At 50.9% G+C, this 11,091-nt stretch overlaps 4 protein-coding genes; 1 reads left to right on the plus strand and 3 right to left on the minus strand.

Moving 5' to 3' along the window:
- Window positions 1–257: 257 nt before the first annotated feature.
- Window positions 258–1,138, minus strand: RCC_07735 (uncharacterized protein; the record flags this gene model as incomplete). XM_023772990.1 has 3 exons in its annotated part: window positions 258–667; window positions 723–903; window positions 1,028–1,138. 3 exons carry the CDS (start codon window positions 1,136–1,138, stop codon window positions 258–260), a joined length of 702 nt encoding a protein of 233 aa, XP_023628758.1.
- Window positions 1,139–1,530: 392 nt separating this feature from the next.
- RCC_07736 (uncharacterized protein) lies at window positions 1,531–2,181 on the plus strand (the record flags this gene model as incomplete). The annotated part of the gene is made up of 1 exon (XM_023772991.1): window positions 1,531–2,181. The coding sequence occupies one exon, from the start codon at window positions 1,531–1,533 to the stop codon at window positions 2,179–2,181; it is 651 nt and encodes a 216-aa protein (XP_023628759.1).
- A 113-nt stretch (window positions 2,182–2,294) lies between these two features.
- RCC_07737 (uncharacterized protein) lies at window positions 2,295–3,133 on the minus strand (the record flags this gene model as incomplete). XM_023772992.1 has 4 exons in its annotated part: window positions 2,295–2,363; window positions 2,426–2,656; window positions 2,706–3,007; window positions 3,073–3,133. The coding sequence occupies 4 exons, from the start codon at window positions 3,131–3,133 to the stop codon at window positions 2,295–2,297; spliced, it is 663 nt and encodes a 220-aa protein (XP_023628760.1).
- Window positions 3,134–5,673: 2,540 nt separating this feature from the next.
- Window positions 5,674–6,785, minus strand: RCC_07738 (uncharacterized protein; the record flags this gene model as incomplete). XM_023772993.1 has 2 exons in its annotated part: window positions 5,674–6,477; window positions 6,534–6,785. 2 exons carry the CDS (start codon window positions 6,783–6,785, stop codon window positions 5,674–5,676), a joined length of 1,056 nt encoding a protein of 351 aa, XP_023628761.1.
- Between the last annotated feature and the right edge of the window lie 4,306 nt (window positions 6,786–11,091).

Here is an 11,091-nt window from a genome sequence, read left to right on the forward strand (position 1 = left end):
CGGAGATTGTGAGGTGAGACTTGGGATTTGTAATCAACTGCTGAGCTTCTTCCATGAACTTGGCCTGCAATCGCCTCGTGGGGGTTGCTACCGTTGCTCTGTACTTCGTTCTGTGACTGTCTACACATGCTGCAGCAAAAAAATCTCGTCCTTCTCTCTGGGTATCGTCGCGTCAAGGTCAAGTCATGCAGACTTTTGGCCGTTAGGCCTGCCGTTGATCAATGCTTCTCGTCAATTCCACGCCGGCAAGGAGGAGCTCAGGATCGGTAAAAATCCAGCTCCTTCTTTCTCTTGCGGTCTGCCTTCTTCCGCTTGAATTCGGCAACCTGTTGCTTGGAGAGATGTTGCTTCTGGCGTTCTTCCTTCAATGATCTGCCCTGGTGGGCTTCGGCAGCAGCATCCGCGTCGAAAAAGGCGTTCAATTGACGTCCGCTCTTGGCGGCGTCGTTGTGATGCTCTGCACCGGGCCGATTGGCTTGGGCGTGGCCGGTGCGGGCATTGAGGATCATTTCTGCTCCGTAGCCGGGTGGGAGGGCGACAGGGGCAACGAAACCACTCTCCTCTTCTCTCTTCTTGTTGTGGTATGCGGCGTAGTCCGCCTTTGGATCGTAGTTGCCGTGGATCTTGGGGTTATACCCCGTGTAGCCTTCTAGAGGATCCTTTGGCGCTGTAGAATCCAATCAGTAATGAAAGTGGCAAATTCGGAGTCGGCCTGTACTTACCATCCTTCTTTGCTGGGTATTGCAGCCCAAAATTAGGGTCTGGCGCCTCCAGATCGGCATTGAAGATCCAGTATGGCTCGTCTGGCTCTTCCCAACTGGACACGAAAGTGTCCGAGTGCACGTAGTAAGGCGTGCCCTCACCGGGCAGGCCGGGACCTACAACGGCCTTCATCCACTTGTACTGATTTCCGCTGTTAGTAAGGAAAAGGGAGAGTAATGATGTTGTGGTCAGTCCCAAGAGATGGTTATTGAGCAAGAAAAGTGAACAGAAGCAAGGAAATGTTGCAGCGGGCTGCAATACTCACCTGGTCGCTCTCGTCGGCGGCGGTGGTGGTGGTGGGCGGAGCATCCGCCAGCGCCGCAGCGTCCTGCTGGCGCTTTGCAGCGCCCAAGAAGGAGAATTCACCAGGCGACATGCTTGTTGGTGATGTGTGTGAGGAGGAGTGGCTGAGAGTGAGATTTGGGTATGGCAAATTCTGGTACGGACGGCTAGAAAACCCCTGGGACAGAACTCCTCCGCCATGCCTCCAGATTGATGTCCTCTCTATTGCTCTCTCATTTTACAGCTCGAATTATGTATATGGACTGTAACTCACTGGCGCAGAGTATGCAATGACGCAAAGAATATCCGCTGCGTGGAGAATGTTCATCAATTGTGGTTCCATCAACACCTCCAGAGACGGCGTCTTGGATACCATAACTTTGCCCAAGAGGTGTTCACTCGCGTCCCCTCAAGTTCAAGTTCAACAGCCACCCTCTCCAACATATTACGCTGCCACCCAGCTACTCATTAGTTTGGCATGCAGCCATGGCACAGCCTGTCCTTGTGAAGGCGTATACTGATAGAAGAGCCAGCACAAAGCGTAGTCTCAAAAGCAACGAGGAAGCACTGCCGCCCGTTTCTGCGTTCACGTTCGCGAACATACTTCGAACAGCTGACACCACCCCCGAGTTCCAGGCCGCGATCGATGGCATAGCAGAGATATGTGCAAAGAACCGCATGAGTCTGGCCGACGAGTATGCATCTCATCTACCGCCTCTCGGCGAGATCACAGCTGCAACGTCTACGAACATACGACCCCATCTACTTCGACCAGGAGTCCGTCGACCGCTAACAAGTGTGCCAGAGGGCAGCTCCGGCAGCAGCGAAGGGAGTGGAAAGAGTCGCAAGAAGGGCAGTATATTCAGCTTTCGCAAGCAGCAGGTGCAGGACAGCGTCCCTGCTCGTCGTCTGCGGATTGGTATGATGGGGAGAACTGTACCCGTAGGAAGTACAACTGCTCTTGCTGCTGAAGCATGGATACGACCCCAAAAGTCGCGGAGTTCGTCGGAGAGCACGATAGTCGCTGCACCCCCTGCCGCCATCTCACCACTCCGTCCAGTACCACGAAGAACTTTGAGCGCGGCGGAAGTCAGTCTGCAGCAGCTGCTTACAAGGAGCCGGTCTTCGGACGACTAAGACGAAGTGCTTGATCATATCAGGATGACATGGGATGAGAGGGAAGCAAGTGGTATTGATTCGTTCCAACAGAACAGATAATGCAGCCATCCCCCCGCATGGTCGACGAACGATCACGAAATGCTCGCCGACAACAACCTTGACCTCGCGTGAGCCGAGCGTCCCTTCTGTATCTGATCGTCCTGCAAGCACACGACGAAGATCAGCTCATGTCGAGAACGAAAAGCGTAGTCGGAAAAAGCACCTTCTCTCCGAGAGTATCACAGTAATCGACACTCTCCAACGCCAGCGCAGTCTCGTATGAGCCATGGACCAGGCATAGGAGGAAGAACTTGGATCCTCGGAAATGGTCTTGCAGGTCCTCTGACATCGCGTCGATGCTTTCAAAAGTCTCTGAATCACATGCACCATTGAGCCTGAAGCTGATCACGTTTTCGATATGAGGGCGGCGCCAATTTGCCTGGCGGAGCATATCCTGCGCAAGTCAACGAAGCACAGAGGAGACCTTCATCATGATCACATACTACGATGTGCATCAGATTGACAAATCCGCAGGGGGACTTTTCGCTAGGCCCATCATCAGGCACCGCTTCGGGTCCGATAGACGGCATATCAATATGGATCACAAGGCTCTCGATCAGGCAGAGTCGTGGGTCCGCCTTCTTGAGCCATCGACAAAAGCTGCGGTTGCTAGATTGCTCTCGAATATTTGCGTGGAACTGGTTTACGGCCCAGTACATGAGGGAAGCTTCACCCCGAATCTGTTTGCAGGTTGCCAGTAATGCTGGCTCAGAGTTGATATACACTCCATTCGGCTCGAATAGTGCTGCAAGAAGTGTCAGGAGACCGACACGAGGGGAGAACAACACCCATTCTATATGCTAGTCTCACCGTATGCGTATATTGAATTGCGGATCTCAGCCGGCAGGGAACTGAGCAATGAAGTCTCCATTGGCACGGTTTCTCCGTGTCTGAGTTGTAGGATCTGCAGTAACGATGCTTGTAGCACTCGCGGTAGTTCACGATAGTCGAAAGCCGTGCGTAGGGAACTTGCGCTCTGATCAAAAGTGATTGTGAACAAAAGCAGACATCTCTGTTACCGTCATGCCTCTTTACGAAGTGGAGCTGGGGGCTTGTTTTGTTGTTCTTTCGCGCGCCGAGGCTGGCTGGCGTCATCAACTTCCAGTTCCAAGTTGTAGAAACATGGTAAAGTTAATGCCACGACACCAAACTCACACAATCACCGGCATCGTTGACGACGGTGCCGCAAACTTACTAACGCGCCTACCAGGTACCTACATTTGTTCTTTGACTTTCCTTCCATGGACAACGTTGTCTGTCTTAAACAACATCCCCCGCGTACGCGCTCTTCAACTGAGATGGCACCTATCAAGAATGCAATGAGATTTCGCAAGGTAGCTATCGGCACAGGGCGAGGAATGTACGATGAGGAATCGCCAGACTTTACTTGGTCAATGACGGCTTGTGCAATGCAGCGCCCAAGGGAGGAATCTTATTCAGTTTCCAGATGAATGCCACGGTCCATTCTGGTCCAGCTCCAACCTACCGAATATGGATTCTCGACAAAGTCCTGGACTTGCGGCGATGTATTTGATCTTGCAAAATCCATTCAAACGTGCGGCTTCCCAAGACTCCATCACAAAAGCTCGGAGTTTTGCGGGAACCTAGGTGTCCTCAGTATAGAGCGCGCGGGACATGAGACACATTCCGTCCACTGCCTGGGCCTCTGATGACTGGAAAGACCGGGAGGACCAGGAAGACTTCACAAGATCGATTCCGACAAACTCAATGGATGTCTGCTTGTTCTTTGGCATTGGACTTCCGGTAGGGTAGTGGATCCATGCGCCAGCGCCAGGACTGCCATGCATGGCGATGCTTTGAGCAACACGGCCAAAAGAGATCGTTGAATGCAGTCTGGGACTGCATCCTGCTGGGGATTTAATACTTTGCACACCCCAATTCCGAAGAACGCACTGATTCACAAAATTCACCTCCGCTAGATGGCCGTTCACACGGTATTGATTCGCCGCGGCACCGAAGACAGATGACACGAAAGCTCGTTCATTGGATCGAGTAGCCGTGCTATGCATTCGCCAATGGTATTCCTCATCGCAGTCGATACAGTCCGCATGCAGCTTGAGTGACACTGTCCATATGCCAGAACGGGCAGTACGGCGGGAGGTGCAACTTCGAGACTCACSCTGTTATCCAAGTCGTGTGAGGGGTATTCCATGGCTCGATTAATGGCTGATACGGGGACATGTGCAGGTCGAGTTGCCGAAAGAACYCCCACGGCGCCACGAATATCTAATCTGGACTTCAATATAGCCTTCTCATACTTTGCTGCGGATTGCATGTTACCAAATCTAGAGGATATGAAGGATTTCCTGATGAAGCTAGGTCGTCAGGAAGTGCTCACATCGACGTGAGTGAATTGGAACAACCACAGCATAAAGTGGAGACAAAAACATCATCAAGCGAACTCATGTTCGGTTATATGTCAGTCTTGTGGTGACACATCTGCACGTCAAAGAGAAGTTAAGTCTTGTGACCATCCGGGGTTTGATGTCTAGAATCGGAATTAAAACCCGCTTTACTTCCCCTCCCACGTAGTCATGTATCCATGGTTAACATCTGCTCTATCATTGATATAGGACTTTCCAAACAATAGTCAGACCTCCCTCGGAAATCACTTCTACAATCCCCAGTAGAATCCAATCATGGTCAAAGTAAAAACCTACAACCTCCCCCCCACAAAACTCATGCCCAATTCCCCACACCCTCTCCTCCACTACCCCAATTTATTACCCAAAGAAGCAGGATACAAACCCTCCGACATCCACGCACTCCTCGCCTCAAACGGCTGGCAAACACAATGGATCTTCAGATACGGCCCCACTCAAGAATCCCATTACCATTCCTCCGCGCACGAAACAATGATAGTCCTATCAGGCACAGCAACTATACGTTTTGGAGTCGCAGATACAATAATTCCCAATAGTCTCGAAGAAGAAGAAGAGAATTCTCACGGCAAAGGTGGTAATAAAGAAATCGGGGGAATTGAACTCAAGGCTAATCCGGGGGATGTATTTATTTTGCCTGCTGGGATGGCTCATAAGACTTTTGATCCTGTACCTGAGGGGGATTTTCGATTGCTTAGTCCTGGGGAGGGAAATGGTATTGTTGGAATAGTAGGAGGAGGAGAGGGAGATGTTGGAGAGATGTTGAATGGGATTTTACTTGAGCCTGGGTTTACTATGATGGGGGCGTATCCTTGGGGTAGTGAGTGGGATTTTGAGACGGGGAGGGAGGATCATGGATTGTTTGATGAGAAGATTTGGTTGGTGAGTAAACCTGCGAGGGATCCTGTTCTTGGGGATGCACCTGAGGGATTGTGTGGGCAGTGGGAGGATGTTGAAGTTCTTAAGGCAAAGCTGTGAGAGAGAGAGACTGGCATTTCAATTATGCAGGCTAGGCGATGTATAGAGCGTTCAGCAATCGTCCAATTTCCCATATACACCCGTTCTCGGCGCATGTCCTGTTGGTGATTCGGGCATTCAATGCTTGAGATGCTTGGATTGTGATGTTGAGACTTTGTTCGGATTGTAGCACTCGAGAGTCGTTGCTCAAGTGTCCGTAACCGAGCTCAAGTAGCCGTGTACTCAAGTCGGCGTTACTTGGTTGTACCATCGACGAGATCGCACCTTGCGGGAGAGCGTCAAAAGCTGCATTGCCGGGAGCCAAGTATACAGTTGACTGCTGGATATCTTCACTCTGAGAGAAGAGTGCAAGACGACTCAGGAATGCCGGGTCGACTTTTCCAAGAGCCGAATGGAGGGTGGTGAGTCTGGGTGAAGTTTCGATAATGTCTCTCATCGTGCCCTGAACCGTCGTGATGGGAGGAAGCTCGTCCGTTGCACCAGCATCACCTTCACCAAAGTATGTCGAGTAGCCGTCCAGGATGCCATCTATCTCGCAGAGTCGTCCGTTGTATGCAGGACTACAGGCCAGATCCCCTGCAGGMGTGCGCACCATATTTGCTTGTGCTGGAGGAGTTCCCTCCCCAGTGTACATCGCAACGTTAGTGGCCATGCCTCCGTTCCGATCAAAGGTAACATCGAAGCCGCCAACCATCCGCGCCGACTTGCCTGCGGCACAGTCGCTATCGCTCATGTTGCCTGGCGCAATGTGATTGATGAGGAAAGATTCGAGCAGTACATAAGAATGCGGCAGTGTTAGATACGTGAGCAATGCAGGTGGCAACTCGGCAAGCGCCTGCGAATCAGCTAACAATCAGCTTGTGCTATTAGAGTCAAGAGAAAGGCACTCGCCTTGTTTGTTGGCGCGAAGGCTGTGAAGGAAAGCCCGATACTAGGATCATTGAAACGCTCTTCGAAATCAGGCCCTGGTTTACCTGAAGCTCCGCCTGTGCCATTGAAGAGCGAGTAAAAGGTTGAAGTATTGGGATTTTTGGCGATAGAGGTGAGTATGGGGTCCAAAGGTGTATATGACAGGTGTGCAAGGGCGATGCCTGGCGTCAATAATGCCCAGAGGATGTGAATGATGCGCAGCATCGCGAGCATACCTGTCTAAGATGTCCTGCCTTCTTCATATTCATAGTGCCCATCCCGTAGTACTTGTACTTTGCGGCACCTTTCCAGTCTCTTGGGCCAGTCATTCTGCCCAAGCGAGCTGCGGGAGCCGAAGGATTTAATCCATGAGCTGATACTGTGATGAGACGGCCCCGAAACGATGAGACGGCCGCGGATGTCGTCTGCGAAGATGCCTGTCGAATTCCTCGCATCGATGGCAGGGCTTAAACGGCTTCCAAACCCTTCTCTTGCCGAGTGTGCAAGGATACCAGACCACTCACCGGCTGAAGATGGTAGAGTTGATATCCTTAGATGGCAGGAAGCACCCCGAATGGATAGTCTCAGCTGAGCGAGGCCATCTAGATTTGCAGAGAGCAACCCGCAATCAGGAGTCGTCTCCAGATAAGGGAGCGAGGCGATTCAAAGGCAATGCAAGGCAATCGTGCCAACCAGGAACACACTTGTTGTGGACGATCCAACACGGTCGGTCTGCCATTCGGACTGATCATCAAACACTCTCGACAAGGGAATCCGGTGCATCCAGTGTTTCCCACACGCGGGTCATGAGTGTTAAAGGCCACGATAGCACCACATGGCAAAAGGTCGTGACTCGCAAAGTAAGTCGTGGTCGACAAGGATCATGGTCATGGTCAGATCGTGAGACGTTGCCAAGAGAAAGTCGCCGATGTGCTCCCTCCCTTTCCCATGGACGTCCTCGGCTGTTTGCTCACCGACATCCATCATCGACGCATCGAAGACGACCTTGGCCTGGCTTCCGAAAAATGTCAGAGAAGGAGTTTGTATACACAGTGGACTGGAGTGGCTGCGGCATGGCTACATGAGATGGCGGCCGGCATTGAGGGACAAACATGAATCATCAGATTTCATGATCAAGTGGGTGCCACTACTCCGGACTCTTCCAAGGCCATGAGCTGCTGGAAATGCAGTGAAGCACACTCCATGTCGAGAGGAGAAATCACGCCTGAGATCGTTGACGATCGCCCAAGATCCATCAGGTATCTTTCCTGGATGAACAAGCTGCGCCGAGGATATTTTGCACGGCCTCCTCTACCCCGCGACCTCTGGATCATTCCATGTCTCACGATCAAAAGATGACAGAAATGATGAAGAGCCTCTCTTGATATCATGGTGCATCACCGGGATTGCCGAGGCGTGCTACAGCACAGCTAAGATCTTTACAGACGTCCACTTTGCGAGATTCGATTTGATACTCTCTTACTCTAACCTACACGCTGTTGGTATTGTGAGGTATTTTTTCAGATGGTACTTCTATTACACCATAACTCCACAGCGCCAGGTCGTCTTGCTTCACATGTCCATATGTTGCAATCAATTCGCTGCCAACCATTGCTCCTACGTCTCGAAGAAATGCCACCACCATCAATACAACCCTGCGACCCAAAACCCTCTCCACCAGCACTAACATATCACCCCATGCCAAAAACCCGCCTATAAACCCAAGCAACCCCGCCAACCAACCTACTCACCATCCCAAAAATCTGCGGCACACTCCAAACAACCACCAAAAAAACCCGAAAAAAAACACAATCTGAACCCCACAAAAAAAACCTACATACAAACCCACCAACAATCCTCAGAAGAAGCCATCCCTCCTCCTCCCCCTTGCTGCTGCTGTTGAAAATGCCAACAACAACAAACAGACAAAAAGATACAACCCCACAACAATAACCTTGAAAGTATAATCATTATTCGAAGCGATTTGATGGAAAAGCCTGACTAAATATCCGGGAAAGTTCCTCGAATTGATGATACCGTAGAAAGTAGTTAGAGAGGATTGATTGTTGAGCCTAGAGTTACGGGGATGGATGAAAACTTAGACCTAATCCAGATTCCGAGGCGGATGTAGGGGAGTGTTGTTGTTGTTGTTGTTGTTGTTGTGAGGTTGGGTAGGGCGCATGCGGGTAGGAGTTGTGGGAGGTTTTTTTTTCTTTTTCCCTGGTGGTGATTATGATGATGGTTGTTGTTGCTTGTTGGGTTGGTTTTTTTGGGGGTGAGGGTTTGGGGTAATAAGAGGATTCCTTTGTCTGGTGGAGGAGGGTGTGGTTGGGCTGGGGGGTGGGGCATCTTGATGGGATGTGCAGGGTGAGGGTTTGTGGGGGGAAGATTTTGCTTTGAGTGTGTTTATGATGTGAGTAGGAGGACTGGTGGTACTGTTGTAGGTGCGCTTTGTGGAGCTTTAAGGAGCGTAGAGAAGATAAGGTATGGTGGAACTTTTCTTCTGGGTCGATCTGGCAAGCAAGAGAAGCGTACTGTTTTCTAGGTGTCTCGAATATCCCTTGATTGTGACGAAAGTCTTCTTCTCGCTTTCCGGAGACTTTCGCAATGGGTACCTGTAAGAGGCGTTAATGGTGATAGGTATGAGGTATTCCGGACTACTCGCACATACTAATCACAGATTTTGTATTGAGAACGCCGATGCTGCGAGAGAAGAGGCCCGGTTTGACATAGGACGTAGTGCTGGTCTATCAGACAAGAACGACGATGGCCGTGAAGAAGCTCAAGACAAAAAAGAACAGTAAGGGGCAGGAGAAAATACCCAGCAAGAGTGAAAGATGCTCAATTCATCCAACTAAGCGCTCTCGCCGGTATCAATCAACATACCAAAACAGCCTCTAGCCGACATCTTAGTCTCTGCTGCACATACTATTCGGACAGATATGCATAATAAGCCTCCACTGAGTTTACTCGCTTGGTCGGACGTCCCACCATAGCCATAGGGAAGGCGCGGTTCCCGACTTTGGTACGGACGTCTTTCACGACATGCCACTGGGCTTTGGAGTCACCAATGCTGAAATATGCCTCCAATCTGGTGGGTTGAGGAGGCGGGCTGATATTCGAGGAGCCCTCTCCCGTGTGCCCAGGATATGGTTTGGGAGCTGAACAATCGAAAGGCGCTCCGTCGTCTGGGCTTACGGGGAGGGAGACCTCTGGTGCACATGGCCAGCCGCAGTATGAAATGGTTTCATTATGTGCTGCGGTAGATTGTGGTGCTGGTTGATGTGTGTTTGTTATGGAAGTCGTGGGCGGCTGTGGGTTGTTTGTTGTGTCAGTTGAAGGTGATGTATCGTCAGRTTTGGTCGTAGTGACCGTCGTTTTACGGGTCGCGGGCATAACTGCTGCGTACTTGGAGGGTTTTGACGGAGAGGTGTGATGATGAGCGCGTCGATGGGAAAACCAATATGAAAAGGGACGTTGGAGTGCAGGTTTTAGGGTGAGCGTTTGAACGATCCTCTTCCATGTGACCAGAATCTAAGTTCATGGCATCGATCGAGATCAATGTTCAGATGAGCACATCCTGGCCGATTTCGATGCAATGTAACAAGGCGGTATTATGCGAAGCCCATCTCGGTAGATCTGGTTGTTTCCGCTCCAAGACACTGCAACATGGTATGAAGGGCTTTTCGAAGCCAAGTCCGTGATCACAATGTGTGTCCGTAGTACATCTTTGGCGCCTGACAGATCTCGGAGATAGAGGACCAATCTTCCAAACCGAGTATTGTTAAACCACTCTTGGACTGCAATCCCACCACGCAAATAAATGCTTGTCAACTTGAACCACTGCGTGAACCACTGCTTGAACTAAGATTAGAGGCTGCTGAAGCCAGCGCGGACCAGGCAGAAGCATACACTCCACGGAGATTAGCTCTGCACGATGGTCTCGTCCTGATCGCTGAAGAAACTCTTGATCAAATGTGTTCCGGCGCCAGCCTCGTCTGATGTAGGATGAGTCGGACATCTTTCACTTGTGGGTCCCTCGTCCATTACCGCAAGTGAAGACCTCGACGGCCCATCGGTGGTTGTGCAGCTGCTGATGACTACCTAGTACCTAACGTAGGATGGTAAAACCGAGAAATGATGATGATTCAAACTTAGGTGGTCATGCATTGTGGTGGTGAAGAAGGGAGGGCGGGAAAAAAGTTCAAGCTGGATTCCGGACGACCCACCTTACGGGAGCAGTTACCGTGGTGTGACCAGGAACGGGACTCAACACTTCTTGAATGGATCATCTCCAACAACAACAGCACCTGCAACAAACCACGCAGTTCAGCCTGACTGCCGCAGCGTGGATCAGACTTCCACATATCATCAGATCGTTCTTTCATTGGTGGCCACGTCCCCCGAGTCACACAGCAGACAAACCTGACCACGTCGGTGGATCAGCAATTCCGGCCATCACCACAGCTTACCTTATATACCTATCTTCGCACCCGACTGTCAGCCTTTCGTCCACCAATTCAACACCCCAACCCGCACG

This window comes from Ramularia collo-cygni (assembly GCF_900074925.1).
Source record: "Ramularia collo-cygni strain URUG2 genome assembly, contig: RCC_scaffold12, whole genome shotgun sequence".
Lineage (NCBI taxonomy): Eukaryota > Fungi > Ascomycota > Dothideomycetes > Mycosphaerellales > Mycosphaerellaceae > Ramularia > Ramularia collo-cygni.